General features: G+C 37.4%; 2 protein-coding genes across 2 annotated transcripts; both read right to left on the bottom strand.

The window, feature by feature from the left end:
* Window positions 1–366: 366 nt before the first annotated feature.
* On the bottom strand, window positions 367–7,667 carry cenpk (centromere protein K). Its single transcript, XM_026170105.2, has 10 exons — window positions 7,534–7,667; window positions 7,211–7,300; window positions 6,416–6,472; window positions 4,650–4,713; window positions 4,485–4,531; window positions 4,318–4,400; window positions 4,053–4,151; window positions 3,262–3,397; window positions 3,128–3,181; window positions 367–1,070 (listed from the first exon to the last, which is right to left on the bottom strand). Exons 1-10 carry the CDS (start codon window positions 7,534–7,536, stop codon window positions 915–917), a joined length of 789 nt encoding a protein of 262 aa, XP_026025890.1. The 5' UTR covers window positions 7,537–7,667; the 3' UTR covers window positions 367–914.
* Window positions 7,668–13,828: 6,161 nt separating this feature from the next.
* On the bottom strand, window positions 13,829–16,396 carry lbx1b (ladybird homeobox 1b). The gene is made up of 2 exons (XM_026169252.2): window positions 15,720–16,396; window positions 13,829–15,245 (listed from the first exon to the last, which is right to left on the bottom strand). The coding sequence occupies exons 1-2, from the start codon at window positions 16,045–16,047 to the stop codon at window positions 14,758–14,760; spliced, it is 816 nt and encodes a 271-aa protein (XP_026025037.1). The 5' UTR covers window positions 16,048–16,396; the 3' UTR covers window positions 13,829–14,757.
* Window positions 16,397–17,615: the final 1,219 nt, after the last annotated feature.

The raw sequence follows: 17,615 nt of genomic DNA, 5'->3' as shown, positions 1-17,615 counted from the left end.
TGATGTCATTAGACTACACCCCTTCTCATTACAGAGTTGCACATCACCTAATATGCTTAATTGGTAGTAGGCTTTCGAGCCTATACAGCTTGGAGTAAGACAACATGCATGAAGAGGATGATGTGGACAAAATACTCATTTGCCTAATAATTCTGCACTCCCTGTATTGTGTGGAATATCTGCACGATTTCACTTTGTCAATTCGTATTTTCTGTACATTGTTTGTAAGTACAAACATAGTTTTAAACATGATTAAATGATCACCTCACTAAAACATTTACATTATGCTAGTTGTTTTCGTACAACAGTATGAAGACACCCAGAGATAATTTCTTCGGAACAATAATTACATAGCAACACCACATCTAAAGTTTCCAAATTTATTAAACATGGACAAGAAAATGTATACACACACACACACACACACACACACACACACACACACACACACACACACACACACACACACCATTACTGAACATATTTTCCTAATTTTCAAACATAATAGAAAACAGTTAAATGAAACCAAAATTAAGATTAATTTAAATTTATGCTGATAAATATGAATTCTCATGAAAAACAGACATACACATGGGATTTCTAGAAACACATACTTTGGATAAAACACTCATACATTTGAATAACATTTGAATATGTAAAAATGGAACTAGAAAAATAGGTGCGCTTACAAGACATTTTAACTAAACAGTATTTAAGAAGTCTAAATAGACAACCATAAAAAAGTATCTACATAGAAATGTTACACATGCATTTAGTAAATTCAGGAACACCCTAGCATCACTGTTTCTCCACCATGGACTTCCTACTAGCTTACAAAAACATGCATAATGGTTTCCCTGCACAAGCAGACTCAGTTTCAGCAGAGTGCTTTAGATTTTTAATGCACCAGTGCTTCAGAAAAAGGTTTCCAAGCGGAGCTTAAAGTTATTCTCATGGTGTCTCACTGCAATTCCATAACGGAGCAGCATTTCTACATACGGTGGCCAGAATGTGTCATCTATCGCCACATAGGGGTCGTGTGGTGTGTTCAGAGCCTTGTTCATGAGAATCTGCAGGTTTATAAAAAGGGAGATGAAGACCAGGCTGAAGCATATTTGCAGTAAAGGTACAAGTTTAAACAGTTTTATAAGTTTAGAGTTTTATTTTGCCTTTACTTCCTTTACTTATTGAAGGAATAGGTGATGGCCACTAACAAAAATATAGGATATTTACATGATTATCAAGAACAGAAACATTCAATCACAGAACAAGTTAAAAAAAAAAAAAAAAAAATCATAAAAGCTGCCCTCAGGTCTAAAGGTTAAGTTGATATCATGCCTTTTGGTACACATCAGCTTTTGCTGCCATGGGTGATCATTACTGTGAATCGATTAATCACTACACTCTCGCTTTTATAGCACTTACGTCAGCCTTTTTGTCCTTTTACTTTGATAAACAAAAGCAACATGACACACCCACACAGTCCACATGCGTCAGACCTGCTGCTTTCTTTGCACTTGTGTGGTTAAAATAGGGCCTTAAACAGCATCTCTATAGAAAATGTAACATTAACAATGGGTTTTTATAATTTCCAGTTCCACCACAGCCAACAAACGTAGGGCTAATTTATATGTGACTTGTCGACATAAGAAATATGCAGCTGTTAATAATTAAACACATATTTATTCTATAATAGGTCAAATATCTGTTGGTGGAGTGCCAGCTCTTTCCTAGAGGTTGATAACTGGGGGGGTTTATCAGAGATAATTAAATTATCTTCAGCAAAATCTATTATTTATCTCAATATCTAGGATACTTTTCAGTCACATACAAAAGTGTCAGTGAATGATGTGAAAAAAAGGAAACACTATGTGTGAAGCTATCTTCAAAACAGAAGTATTTCAAATATTGGGATGAAAATTTAGGGGTTTTTTCCTGATCAATGTTTTACTACTCCATTCCCTAATGTAATTCACCCCACCTTGAACTCATCTTCCACTCCTACCGCACACCTCACCAAGGTCTGGCTGTTATCGTACATGTCTGGCACCAGCCTCACATGACTTCCTCATGCTGTACCACACTTCCTCTCTTGGCACCCTATCATACCCTGTTTGTAGATATACAAACACACAGTACAACTCCTTTCGACCTTCAATATTTCTCCATTAATACTATAAAAGCAAACATTGACTTTGTAGTGCTATTTCTGGGCAAGGAGCCATGCTGCTGCTCACCAATCATCTCCTCTCTTCTCAACCTAGTTTCGAAAACACTTTCCCATATCTTCAAGGTATGCCTCATCAACTTTATCCCTCTATAATTGCTACAGAGATGCACATCACCCTTGTACTTGAAAATCTGTACTTCATTCCTCAGGGATCCTCTTACTCTTCAGGATTGTGTTTTCTCATTTTCTTCATTCATGAGCTCCTTCAGGCGCTCACCACACTCTCTTCACTTGTTAGCACATTTCCATTTCTGTGATAACGTCTTACATATCACATCACATGCTTCATACAAGTCATTTTCACCTTTCTTAGTGTCCAGCCTCACATATAACTCAAGCCTTGTACTTTGCCACTTCTCTCATTGCTAACCTCCCAGCACTCATCCATTTTCTTCATCTCCCAGACTATCCCACTTTTTCTTTGCTAACCTCTGCATTTGAACAGATTTTTTTTACTTCCTCCTTCCAAAACCAAGTGTCCTTGTCCTTTTTCTTCTGTCCAGAGGATAACCTTTGGGCAGTTTCCCCCAGAACATTAGCTCTACTTTGCCAGCCATCTGGCAACACTTCCGTACCACTGACAGCCTGCCTCAACCTCTTCCTGCACTCTCCACAACATTCTTCCTTCTTCAACTTCCCTTCACTCGCTTCCTCTTCTTCATGCCCAAAGTCATCATACAGACTACCATCCAATGCTGCCAAGCTACATTCTCTCCTGACACCAACACAGGGGGCCTCTATGCGGTCCATCTTTCCTTTCACATTTCTCTCCTCAATATCAAACCTCATCACCTGTTTCATTCACCTACCTGTCCAAAGCCAAATACTGAGATTTTTTTTGATTACATAAAAAAAACTCGAGTTAAACAGTTCGTTTTTTTGTATGAAAAAACTCACCTCCAGAATTTCATTGAGTGAAATCAAGTTTTCATGAATCTCATGAGGAACGTTCTGAAAATTAAGATAAAAGACTGTAAGGTGCAATGAATTCATAATAAGGCACTTTTCACATGCAAAGCCATAATCTACACCTTCTTCTTCTTGTTTGTACTGGAATCCTCCTGAGGGAGAGGAACGTGCTTCTCCAGGATGTACGCCAAGCTCTCCATCAGCCTTTCCTGGTAGACCTTCATTTTCTGTATTTTTTCCTTGATGTCCTGCAGTATCCTGAAGAATGCATGCACATGCATCAACAAGTTTATAGATTTATTTTTCTACTTTTAAGATTAGGCTTAAAACTTTCCTTTTTGCTAAAGCATATAGTTAGGGCTGGATCAGGTGATCCTGAATGCTCTCTTAGTTATGCTGCAATAGACGTAGGATGCTGGGAGATTCCCATGATGCATTGAGCATTTCCTTTTCAGTCACCTTTCTCACTCACTATGTGTTAATAGACCTCTCTGCAATGAATCATACTTGTTATTAACCTCTGGCTCTCTTCCACAGCATGCCTTTTTTTCCTGTTTTCCTTCTCTCACCCCAACCGGTTGCAGCAGATGGCCCCGCCCCTCCCCGAGCCTGGTTCTGCCGGAGGTTTCTTCCTGTTAAAAGGGAGTTTTTCCTTCTCACTGTCGCCAAAGTGCTTGCTCATAGGGGGTCATACGATTGTTGGGTTTTTTTCTGTATGTATTAGTGTAGGGTCTACCTTATAATATAAAGCACTTTGAGGCGACTGCTGTTGTGATTTGGCGCTGTATAAATAAAATTTAATTCAACTGAATTAATTTATATTACCCTTGAAGCATTTCTGTTTTCTGGTCTATTCTGTGTAAATAAACACCTGATCCCTTTTGGTTTAGTGTGACGCTGCCATCCTACTCACGTATGTTCTGACAACTTCTCCTTTTCAATTTGAAGTCGTTCACTGTGACCACTGGCAGCAGCCAGCACCTGTTTCTTCTCCTCCAGCCATTTTAGCTCACTAACAACAAACACACAAGCATCACATTTTCACAACTATACACAAAGTATAGCAAAGGGAAAGTCTCTGGATGGTCTCCTTCATCCAATCCTGAAAGGCATCCATAAAACCAGAAGAAGGACAGTAAATAATGTAATATGTACAGTGTAACAAAAGGGTTACATACAGTTCCTTAGTCTCTTTCAGTTTGTCTCTTTTGGCTTCAAAACAGGAAGCAACCATCTCAAGTTCAGAGCACAGCTTGTGCATCTATGGAAAAAGTAAAGATTGCATAAAGTGAGTGATGCATGTAAATGAGCAAAAGCAATAGTTCACTGTTTAACTTAACCACACCTCTTCTTTTCCTGCTTCGAGCAAAATCTCAGAATTTTCTGCCAGCACTGCATGAAAAATAAAAAAGGTCAATTGTATTAAAAGATAAAGTACACAACATTTATGATTTATATCTTTTTTTTTTAGAAACCTGAAATCACCAGTTGACCAGAACTGATAACTTACATTGTGGTTCCACTGTCGACCACTGCTTCAGCTCAGCTTCTGTTGCAATCAGTCTTTTTACTGACTATAGAAGGAAAAACAGTCACGAGGAATAGAAATTACAATGATGAGCCACAGTGAAGCTGTCTGACATCAAAACAAACAAACACAAAACTCACTTTATCAGCAGCTACTCTTGGTTGCTCCCTGATTTACAATGAGTCGGCACAGCAGGAAGCTCTACAAATATTTAATCTGGCAGGTTTTTACACCGGATGCCCATCCTGACGCAACTCCAAAGAGATGTGCATCTCCTCCTGGGATCAAGCATGGGATTTTTTGCTTGTTAAGCAAATGTGTAAACTACTACACTATGGAGCCAAGGGTGCATTTGACCAGGCATGAAATGCTATGTTATTGCCAGCTGGAGTCTCTAACCTCACCATTTAAAGCACACTCAGCTGTTCCTTTTAGTGTTGCCACTGCTGATGCTCACAATGTTTACATTTTTTTACTGCTTGAATAGCACTAATGAGCTGTTTATGACTATACAAACTATTAAAACTAATTGCTCTTTTTGTAACGTATCTTGCCTCTGTAAACACCTTTCACATACAACATGTTTATGATTAATGCTAATTTTGAGCATCAACGGAAACCAAAAGTGCCATCTTGGCCTCTTCATTAAGTCATTTTATGCAAAATTCATATGTCCTGTAACCATGATACATGTAAAAGATGTTAATATTAATGATGCAAAGATTGTGAAATTCTGGGCTGGTAGCTGCTTGAAATTTGCAGTATGGCTGATGATTAATCCAATGTTTTGTTGGCATTTTCTATTATTTAGTTTTTGTTGTTCATTTTCTTGTTTGTGTTGGGAAAATAAAGAAACCTCTTTGAATGATCGCGTACAAAGACAAATTTGATGCTGTAATGTAATGGCTGCAATTGATTAAGATATTTTATTTGCTGATAGGCCAAAGGAACCCACTGACGTAACCATCATCCAATTAATCAGCACACACGTAAAGAAATGCCAGAGGTGTAACAATTTTGAAACTCAGACCAAAACCGCAACAAAAGAGAGTTTGCAATACTTTATCACAGTTCCAATTTACAATACCAACTACGAGCCAAAAGCTCCTAATTGTTCCTAATACACGGACATCAGGCTATTAGGAGAATCAGAAGCTACTGGAGCCTAAATAAAGTAGGCAAGAGTATTACTATGGAGATTAGCATGGTTTATCTGGTGAAAATTGTAATGTTTATGCATCATTCAGGTAACAAACTGGAATTACTCACATATCGGGTCTGTGATGGAGTATATACTTTTTTTTTCTTACAGTTATTTTCTACCACATTAAAAAAAAACTGACAAATGTTAAAAACCATGTTAAAAAAGATATGAATTTTCTCAGATATTTAAAATTAAGGATTTCCACATTTTTTCTGTAACATTAACCTCCTAGGACCTGGCGTCCACATATGTGGACATCACATTTTCGGTTGTCTAGACCACAATTCTAAATTTTGCTCTACAAGGGCCTGATGTCCACTTACGAGGACATTATATTGCCACCATCCTATTGAAATTTAATTTGAACGTCCTCATATGTGGATATCAGGTCCTTGCAGAGAAAATCAGGTAAAAAGATAATTCTTTGTTTTTACATTCATCAGGTCCCAATCAGCCCAAATAGCAAAGAGAAAGAGGTTGGATCTTAGGAGGTTAAAGCAGCGAAAGCAATGAACAAGTGAACATTTGGAAACAATCATCTCACCTGTTCTTGAGGATTCTCACAAAAATCTGGTTCACACAGTATAATCTCATTCTGAAGCTGTAAGACAAACACAGTTTATCATTTTACCCATTTATCACAAAGTGTGTGACAAGGGGCTAGAGATAAAGTATCTACACATTTTAAAAACATATTTACATATGTGATGTGGTCAGATTTTGGTTGGTTCTAGTTTACTAGCCTAGTCAACTATTTTGATTCTCAGAAGAAATGTGGTTCAAGAAAAGTTGCAGATCTCTGAATGCATCGACACTGAAACCTAATGATGATTACCTGAAAGAACCAAATCTAAGATAAAAAAAAATAACAGGTAAGAGTGTTAACAGCTAAACAACAGAGCATAGGCCTATCATATAAGACTATGGAAAAAATATTTAGTTTCTATTCATAGTATTTTTCTAATTATACAAGAAAGTGGAAAAATGTACTGAATTATAATGTAGTAACTCTGAACAAATTTTGCCAAAACTTTAACTTGCATATCTTGATGCATGCTCAGTCAACCAGTTAAGAAAATGTAGTTTTTAGCAGAACTGTTTCATCACTAATCCAAGTGACTTCTTCAAGAACAGAATCAACTTTTTGAATCTTATGTAGAAACATTTGTGTGAAAATAAAAGTGGGAAAAAATCATATAAACTTCAGTAATATATTTCTCACATTGTACCACCTCTTGGTCACCCCACTTGTTGCAGTGGCTCCATACTATCCCAATCCCCCCAAAACAATATGTATGGTAAGACAAAAAGTTTTTGGACACACTGGATTCACATGTACCTTTTCCAGCTGCGCAAATTGCTCCTCACAAATGTCCAGCAGCTCAGATTGGGCGGCCTCTGACAGCTGCGCTGCTGCCCGGCCGTCTGCCTGAACACGTAAACAACAAAGACGCATATTCGTGTACGTTTTAATCTAAAGAAAAACTGGAGCGGTGCAAGTAGGTACAATTTCTTCTAGAGCTTGTTAGCTACAGGCTAAGGTGAAAAGTTGAATGTACGTAAACACACGTTAGCAAGGCATGTAAACATTATATAATATCGTGCGTTATATTAAGCACGTGTAAATGACGAGAGTTTTTTTTAGACGACGATTAGTCTTACCATGTTTAACAACAGTTCCCTACTTCACGGACCACAACACTAGACGCTACTCGCTTTTCAAAATACCGCCAACTTTGATGACGTATCATTCGCGACAGAGAGGATGTTGGTGAGCGCCATTGTTGCGCTAAAATGCGCAAGCTTGTTAAAACGTTTGTAAACGAGTTTTTGCATAGTTTTAGATCCCACCAGGTATCCGTCTTCCCACATGAAAGCAAGGGTAAGTACTGAAACATCTTTACAGAGCCATGAACACCGAGGGGCTGTTTTTCCCTCTTTAATAGAAAAAAATACATAAAAAGTCTAAACCCTACAGACTATCAACCAAAGCAAAAATAAATTATATGGTAAAATTAGTTAAAAAACAAAGTATTGAATAATGACGAATTCAAATAAATAAAAAAAAGGTTAATTATTGATTAAACGTGTCCCAAAGGAGGGCCACATATTTTAGAGGGAAAACATTTAGATAGACGCTTATTTATTGCTTACTTATTTTATTACCGTAACTCCTTCTCAGTGACAACATCAAATTGCCACTGGGACGCTGACACGATTATGTATGATCAACTCAGAAAAAACAGATTAGACCGTTAGATACAATGGGCTGTTTAAGTGTTGATTGTCTCAGAACTCTTGCCACAGGAGTTGATGTTTAGCATTTGTTCATAATGAGTATATAGAGATTGCTAAGATGGGCAATGGCAGTACCTGATGTTGAATATAGTTCATAAAACTGCACGGTAACAGGCCTGACATGTGAAATTTTACTATATATATATATATATATATATATATATATATATATATATATATATATATGTATATATATGTATACATACATACATAATCATTTATAATCTCAGTTCTAATGTCAGATAAAATGCTGACATATTGAAAAACAAACTAAATGTTTATGAAAAAGCATTTTTAGTTACTCTAACTGCCGAACTTACCTATATATGTTAGAACAGTTGTGTTTATCAGATATTCTAATGGTTCCTCTTAATAAATGTGTTTATATTATTAATGTATTTAATACTATTTTAATATTTTCATTTATTTCATATATAGTAAATATATTTTTCATTATTCTAAATGTGTTTATATATGTGATGTGTGTTCACATGTGCTCGATTATGTTCTTATGTGCATACAAACACTAACTAACATGTACACGTGAAAATAGTCATATACACATGAGATCACAGACACTGAAAAGAGAGAGGCTGAAAAACAAATGGTGATAAAGAAGTTGAAAAATGCCGTGGTAAAGTAGCGTGAAACTAGTCATTACAGCATAGTAACAAGAAAACAACAGAAAGCATGTCTGGTTGTGAAAGGCCAAGAAATACAGTCTGTGTGTAGTGAGAGGATGAGGATGAGGTGATTGTTACATTTTTGATGAAACCAAAGGTTTAATGTTATTCACATGCAATGTTGAATTATTGCACGTGGTCTAAAATACCCAAGTTCACACTACATAAAATATCCAGTATTATACAATTTAAATATGACAGTTAGCACTTTTCATAGGTTCATATCTTGACTTTTACTTAAGCACCGCTTGACCTGCCCAATTAGTACGAATACCATTCATTAACCCACAACCATACTTGTTATACTTGAGTGCTACACTTGTGGATTTTCACTTTATGTATGCATTTGAAAGAATGACTTATACCTGAGGTATTTCTATTTTGAAAATATTAAAAGATCAACACTCATTCTTTCAACACGCAAGGCGTGTGTAGTATTAATATCATTCATTATTCCAAGAGCATGTCAGGGTAGAAACTCATTAGATGGATTTTTACAAGGTGAAGATGTAGTAAGACTGCAGGAAATGAGGATGATTTCATGCAAGTGTACGAAGTAAAACAAGAAATCTGTTATTATCCTCAATATGGCATCATTAGCTCTTTAGTAAGTCTGATAAGAGATATTCACTGAAAGAAAGGCTTAGAGAAATGAGAAAGAGTCAATAAGATGTAGGAATCAAGTTATTAAATTCATACTCATCTAATCAAGAAATTACTATTTTTATGTTATTAGTTATTTATTTTATTTTTAAAAAAACAACACAATTTTCTTAAGGACGATGGAGGTTACATACTCAATATCTGCTTCCTTTTAAATCTTGCTTTATGTCTTTTTACATACTGTTTACCATTACGATTACATTCCACCTCTAATTTTATGTTTTCATTACCAGTCTTGTACGAACTGTTCCACCAGCCTGATATTGATCGTTCAAATAAAGCAATCTAAAAATATGTATCATATTTGATAATTCAGTTGCAGCTTTATAATATACAACCACTCTCATACACACACTCTTTCATACACACACAGACACATTACACACAGCATGGCTGGTTTGCTGCTCAGTGAAGTGCAGGTCACTATCCCGTTGACACCAGCAGGTGTCTCTGTTTGTCTCAGAAGCTAAGCTGGCGCTGGCTGCAGCTTGTAGCTTGTCATCAGCTACACTTTTTTTTAAAGGATGGCTTAAATTGGCATGTAACGGTATGGATAGTAAGTTTGTTTGTTTTGCTTTTGTTTTCCTTTTTGTTCACCCAAATGTATTTTGACCTCATATGATTAAATGATGAGATATTTAGAATTGGATGAGCTTCCAGATGACTTTAGTGAAAATGCACTTTATTCACTTTTTTTCCCCCCACTTGTAGTTTTTCATGCTTTGTTCTGTGCACCACACAGAAATCATCAATACATGTGCTAAATAACTCCCACCTGAGGCCACAGATCTAACATTTTCTTCACTTTATCCTTCATCTTTCCTTCAGGGACATATATTCATGTGCTGCTAATGGATTTTATGATTTTTTTTAATGTGTAGAGGAGTTTCTTTACAGCATTGTTTCTGCTTAAAAAATCCGTTCTAAATAGTATAAGTAGATGCTGTTGGAACATAATCTATATTAATTTTAGACTTCAACCACCACCATCGCTAGTTGAAGAAAAGCTCCAAAGTAAACACTTCATGAATCATTGAATTTAATAACTCCTACATTTTTTTCAGGTAAAGCGGTCTACATGGTTTATAATTTATCTACCTGCAGACTTCTGATTACCTTTTAGATGAGTCACAGCACTTAACTATAATTGCAAAACATTTTTGAAACTATCCTTTCTCCTCCATAAATCATTCACCTGTGATCTGAAACAGCCTTCTGAAAACCCAGCCTTGTGGCAATATGTAAAAATCTTTATTATTCTAATTTTATTCTAATTTTAAGAATCCAAAATATATAAAATGCAGTACTTGATGCAACACTTTTCTTCTCTGCCACCCACTTCTCCCATTCTTGTTTATTTATAAAGCACAGCAGCACAAAGGTTTTGCTTTTTTTTCCACTTTGAGTTAATGTATCTGTATATTTGTTGCAAAACTCTGGATTAGCAATTTAGTCCAAATAAGCCGACTGACTCTTTCTATCTGATTATAGTACAGTGGACAAACAGCAGAAGCTAAGTCAGACCAAATATAGTTGATGTTTTCTTGCTACATCCCCGATTTCACACAGCCTTGATTATTTGAATGATCAACTAGAATTTGATTAATATGCAAATTTCTGAACAAACCGTTCCATTTGAGCCTTCAGCGCAGCCTAATTAATCAACAGTTAAAGGAAATTAATACATACATCAATTCTGTCAGGAACATGCTTAGTTCAATCGCCCGTAAAATTGAAGTTTGAAGTATTAACTGGCTCCACAGGAAGGCTATGATTAAAACTCTACATTTTGGCTCTATTTAGATATATAGAGTCATTTAATTCGAGCCAAATATCAGGTCATTTACAGATCTCCTTTTTAATACTTATTCATCATCATCATCAACAACAACAACAACAACAACAATAATAATAATAACAATAATAATAATAATAATAATAATAATAATGCATTCAAGGATTATTTGAAGCCTATGGATTCAAATAATTAATTTAAATAATCAAACAATAGATTAAAAAACCTTTTTCTTCTAAGTTTGTGTCATATTTTTAAATGAGAACAAGGTCGTAAACATTAAACAATTTAATTTCAGTGCTCTCTTTGCTGTCACCTGACTATTGCCTCAAATATGAGTGTACACTTTGCCCCTGACACTGTTTTCCACAAGGTGCAAATAATAAAGGAGAGAGTATAAAAAGGGGAGGGGAAGAGATGAAAAGAGAGAGGGCTGTACTATTGTTTCAGTAGGGACTCATGCATCAAACTTCAATTTTCCGGACGATTGAAGTAGTGATTTTTTCTATCTTGAAGTGAAATACTGAAATACACTTAAGACCTCCAGATTAATTACCACGAAGTGGTCCCTCAGACTGTAGTATTACTTATCACCGGGCCCGCCTGACAACCCCTCATAAAATAAGCAAGTGAAATCCATAAACTTACCTGCCTTAACACTCTCTCCCTTCATAAATATGCTTGATTCAGAATAGGCTCCAGAGCACGCACATAGGCACCCGCCACCCCCCCACCACACACACACACATACACATACACACACAAAATAAATTAAAGACTGACATGTTCATATTTGCAGATCAATTTTCAGAATAATTGAACTGAATTGATTTTTTTCTTTCTTCAATTGAAGTGTTATCTAGAATTTAAACCTTGATAAATACTATGTACACCACCTTACCACCTTATTTTGCATGTATAAAGTGCACATAATCATTTTATAAATAATTTATAAAACAATATAATGCAGTTGTAATAATATTCTGTGAATTTTACAGTACAATATTTGCCAGCAATTAAAATTTCTTCTTTTGTGCATATTCTGTGTTATGATCAGCGTGTTTATTAGGCTGCAAGTTAATATCAGTTTATATATCAGCTTCCAGTTAGTCCACTTGAGCTGTTATACTAATAAACACATGTATTTGCTCCCTGTTATAAACCGTACTATTTATAAATGCAGTATAAGGGCATTAAAGCAAATTTTAGGCTAATGATTTTTTTAAAGACTCTAATTTATCTACAGAGAATTTACAAAAGCTTTGGTCACATTAACATCTCCCAGGCCTATAAACTTATTTAGCTTATTTAGGTTGACTTGGTTAAAATAAAAGTAAAATATAAAAAAGCAACTTCTATAAAACATTAACAAGAAGACAGCTCTACTTATCGTTTCTGTTAACAAAGAGGGTTAAATGGGAGTTTGCCTTTTGAGCTTCTCTTCTGGACACTCTTTCTTTCTCACATCACCATGTTTTCAGCTTCATTAAACTCCTTAAAGACAAAAGAAATAAAAAGGCAGACCAAGAAAAAAGAGATGAGAAGAAAACAAACAAAGGACTCCCTAACCAGACTTTGGCATAAATGTCACAGCCCAAACTCTTTATGGCTCCCTACTTAACATTAAAAACACTTCCAACAAAAATCCATTTCTTGTTTAGAAAACGTTCTTGGACAGAAGTCAAACATATTATTCCAAAGCTAAAAAGCGCAGAAAGACAAGCGGCTCTCAAAAAAGGGGCAGTTTCATTGTAATTCATTGACTTGTTCAAAACGCCAAGCAAAGAAAGGGGCTAGACATTAATAGCCGCAGATGCCCTCATGAAGGGAGAGTCTATGTAGGCATTATGGCCTTTGTTCGCACCCAGTTAAACTGTTTAAAAGGAGGGTTAACTCAATCCATCAAATTGTCTGAAATTGTGAGGAAATTTCAAAAACCATATGGCTTCCAAACGTTTGCGTCCTTTTTGTGCGGTGGGACACACTTGTCTCAGTATTGCTGCCTGCGGGGGACCGGCCCTGCTCCTTTGTGGCTCGTCCCATCAGGGAACGCTGCTCATTTGTCCCCACTTTTCATGCTTTACGCTCAAAATTACGGCCCAGTCCCGCAGAACAAAAAAGGTCTATAAAGGCCCGGGGAAACTGGCCCAAAACTTTGTGTTTTTGTGGCTTCCTCGTCTTTTTTTCTCCGGCACCAGATTTGTGTTTCTCACATAAATTTTTGCCACGAATGGAGAAACACGTCTAAGGGTCAAGAAGCCACGATACGCATTTAGGATGTGAAAGGGGATGTGAGATTCCGGGCCACAAAATGTTTAGAGCATCTTAGTAGAAAAGGACACAAAGGAACAAAATAGTAACTCTAAATAGGCCGCTGTTGACGAGCTTACACGCCCAGATTTGGCAAGGGGAGCCGTTTCTAAAATCATTTTTCTTCCCTCAATAAATAAATTAAAAGGGGCTATTATATCCACAACAAAAACCTAAACAATATTTCAAGAACTGCAACATAAAAGAATTATTCAGAAAAGCCATTTTATTCCCATAGTAGCCTATATACATTACAGTCTGTGCATTGGTTTTCAAATAATGTCCTGATTTCAGAAAGGCACTTACAGGTGTACAAAACATAACAAATTTATAACTGTAAATCTATTGTATCCAAACAATAAATCTAAAAAGTAGCTTGTCAAAATCACCGCAATATCAACCGCTGTTTCTCGCCATCGCTCGAGCATTTCCACAAAACACGTTGTAACTGTGAGTGTCCGAGTTTTGCCTTTCCGACCGTCATCATCATCTTCATCATGCACTGCAGCATCGGGACGCAGAATATGAACTGAAGCCAGGGGTTACAGTCAAATGATAATGATAATGTAGAGGAGAAGAGCCGGCAGTGACAAAGTGACTGAATCGCGATTTGGCTCGCAGAAAATACAAAAGCAATTAAATTAAAAAAGTAAAAATAAATAGATAATGATCACAAATCAAATCATGCATTTACATGCAAAAATATGGAAAACTGGAGCACTTCACTGTGATGTGTGGGGCTATCGGGAAAAGCAATAAAACAATGTGTGTGTGTGTGTGTGTGTGTGTGTGTGTGTGTGTGTGTGTGTGTGTGTGTGTGTGTGTGTGTGTGTGTGTGTGTGTGTGTGTTGGTTTATACTGTAAAAAAATAAGTTACTCATGTCATTTCAGACCATATTGCTTTGATCGAAAGAAGTAACAGTTTGCTAATGAATACATTGTAAAATATCACTGCATAATTCTTGTTCTGTGTTCATGCTTCACTATGAATAGTATCTGTGCCAATATAAAAGTCATTACATTTTGGTACATGTTCCGAGATATGGTATACAATATAAGCAGTAAGTTACAAGTCCTCCGCGGGATTATTTTATCGTCTTTTTGTGTTTCTTGACCTTCAAGCTCCTGGATGCGCCATCAGTCATCCACATCAATCTCCACGTCCTCGTCCTCTGAGCACTCTTTACTAGTTGTGTGGTCTGAGAATGGAGACAGCGGCGACGTCCTCAGTTTCTGAGAGAGCTCGTGCTCCTGCTGGCCTCCCCGCGCGGGGGACTCGGCTCGCGGGTGGCCCAGCGTGCCATTGGCGCATTTCTCCAGGTCCGCCAGTTTGGCGAGCTTGTCCAGTGGGACCTGGCCGATGGCCTTGGCCGACTCCACGTCGGCCTTCATCTCCTCCAGATCCCGTTTTAGCTTGGCCCTCCGGTTCTGAAACCACGTGATCACCTGCGCGTTTGTCAGGCCCAGCTGCTGAGCGATCTGGTCCCGGTCGGCTGGGGACAGGTACTTTTGATACAGGAAGCGCTTTTCCAGTTCATAGATTTGGTGATTGGTGAAAGCCGTCCGAGACTTCCGACGCTTCTTCGGGGTGGTTCGCTGGCCGAACAGAGTCATCCCATCCCGGCCTGTGAGGGAGAGGAGAGGCTGAGTGAAAATCATTGATAGATACAGGTGCAGGGCGTTTTCTGCACTGCTGCAGTATGCGCGTAAAAGTACCCATAACGCAGACATAACAACGAAAATGATGCTGTCTTTGAAACAGAAATGCCTCTCAGTCCTTGTGGGAATAGGTAGACAGTTACAACAATATTACACAGACACCACTGGGAAATACTGAACATCAGACAATTGGTCTTCCTCTTTACACGAGGCCATAAAATTAAAGAAAGGGCTCTGGTGATAAGAGCGGCCCAGGAAAAAATAACGCACCTTTTTTAGATATATATGTGAAAAGGAAAATATGCGCACTTAAATTGGAAAAGAGTGTCTCGAGCAATTGAATAAACACGTTTGAGCGAATTTTTGTTGTTTAAAAATCTAGTTCCAGGCGTATTAGTCAAAACGTGTTTGTCGTGCTTTTTTTCATCTTGTAGATTTACCTTCGGCAGCCTGCAAAACGCTGACTTCCAGCCCCTTGAAAGTCTTGCTGGCCAGCTCCTCCAGCGCGCAGAGCGGGGAGGTTTGGGTGAGGAGTCCCCGGTTGGACAGAGGGATGCTGGAGGGACGATGTTTCTCAGAAGACGAAATTAGATGAGCTGTGCCGCAAATTGTATAACTTCGTTTCACAGATGGTTTGTTCAGGATGTCCTCAATGCTGAATGGGGTCAGCGGCTTGTTGGAGTTTGCAGGAGGCGGCAAGTGGTCCAGCGGACTTCGCCTCCTGTTTTCCACTGCATCACATTTGGCGACTTCTTTGGATGTCATCATTGGTTGTACGCAGAGTTTATAGGACTTGGTTGAAGTATTAAGCAGTTACAAACGAGCGAACGTATCGAGGGTAAAAAAGTCACATAACAGTTTGGAGGTAGAAAAAAAAAACAAAGATAAGGAGGGGAGATTGAGGGAAAGAAAATCTTATTCCAAAATGGGATGCGTTCAAAGTGTCGATCCTCGCGAGCAGCAAGTCCGCAGGAGTGAGATGCCTCCCTGAAAATGGCGAGGTCCAAAGAGTTGACGATTACTAACAAGTTATCATTGATTGGTGGGTAATCAATTATCTCCAGTGGCACTTTCGCCCTCTTCCCTTTCACTCTTTGACTATGTTGCAGTCCAGTGCAGGGCTTTTTGCAACTGGGGGTGTCCCATTAATTAGGACGCATGGCTGGAAGGAGGAGGAGCCGGGCGGAATTATAATGCTTTGTGCTCTTATCATCTTTGGTCTAATTTAGTCGTGTGGTGAGATACCAGAATAGGTATATGGGATAAATAAGGGGAAGCTCAGAGAGAGGGAGAGGAAGAAAAAGGAAGAAGGGTTGAGAGACATCAGAATCTTTAGCCAATTTTAACGCTTTAAAAGTTAAGTTCAGCAGCAGGTTTGTTTAAAGTATTTGGACTATTTGGATGGTTAAAAAACAACAAAAAAACAAGTCGACTCAGTTACAGATTCCGCAGCTTTAGTCAGAAGAATACGTTCCTCCCAAAGCGTGGATGATCCTTTGTTTTGTAAAGGTAATGTAGAGCTGGGCTATATATCAGCTCTGATGATACCTCCTCTGGGGCGAGATAGAAGGAGCAGCATGCATCCCTCTCAGCAACGCCAAATCCGGGCCATAACTCAGGCGAAAAGGCTCCTTTTATATCTTCCGAGAAATATTTCATTTCCTCTCAAATCTCCTCGCATCCTCCAGGTTTGACAGAATGGGTTTATTTTGGCACTGGACACAGATCGACGGCAGGGTATTTTGCATAGTGCGGCAAAGTGTTTGTTTTAATTTAGAATTAAACTTCAGATTTTAAAGATGTGGTTTTAAAAGGTAAAAAAAATAGTTTTTTGTTTCACAATAGTCTGTTTAACTTCTCCTTTAGTCCTTTAAATGAACAAAGTTGAGTTAATTACAAATACATTGCGGATAGGGGAATTTTAAGTCTATTAGTTCTGTCGCTATTAATTGCGTATCATGTTTGTTATAATAAAGAGTATTTATTTACTTTAACAGCAAACGAAGATGCAGTAAATCAGTATCGTGGTGATTATAGATTTCGGTGATGGAAGTGCCTGTAAATTATGATCATATCTAGAATTATGACAGTCGTGGTGCAGAAAGAAAATTAGTACAAGATTGTTGTTTTTTATATTTGGATTTTTATTTTCAGCTGTTTTATTAAATTCTTAGGTGACTGTATTTTCAAAAATTACCTTATTTTTCTATTTAGGCAGCTTGTATTGCCAATAACGGTATATTCAGGTTATCATTTATATCATTTATATATGGCGGTGAAGACAAAAATGTAAACCACGATGAGCAGAAGGAAAAAGAAAAAGAAATTGGATGTGA

The sequence above is a fragment of the Astatotilapia calliptera genome, chromosome 6 (assembly GCF_964374335.1).
Source record: "Astatotilapia calliptera chromosome 6, fAstCal68.1, whole genome shotgun sequence".
NCBI classification, from domain to species: Eukaryota; Metazoa; Chordata; class Actinopteri; order Cichliformes; family Cichlidae; genus Astatotilapia; species Astatotilapia calliptera.
This window is presented reverse-complemented; position numbering and strand designations above follow the sequence as displayed.

Bases quoted from the DNA above. Each gene is read 5' to 3' on its own strand.
- cenpk (XM_026170105.2), bottom strand. The intron at 4,532-4,649 runs GTAAGTTATCAG...TTTTTCATGCAG, and splicing joins GTCGACAGTGGAACCACAAT to TGCTGGCAGAAAATTCTGAG. The intron at 3,182-3,261 runs GTGTAGATTATG...CTTAATTTTCAG, and splicing joins GTACAAACAAGAAGAAGAAG to AACGTTCCTCATGAGATTCA.
- lbx1b (XM_026169252.2), bottom strand. From the start codon at position 16,047: ATGATGACATCCAAAGAAGTCGCCAAATGTGATGCAGTGGAAAACAGG. The intron at 15,246-15,719 runs GTAAATCTACAA...TCTCCCTCACAG, and splicing joins CGTTTTGCAGGCTGCCGAAG to GCCGGGATGGGATGACTCTG.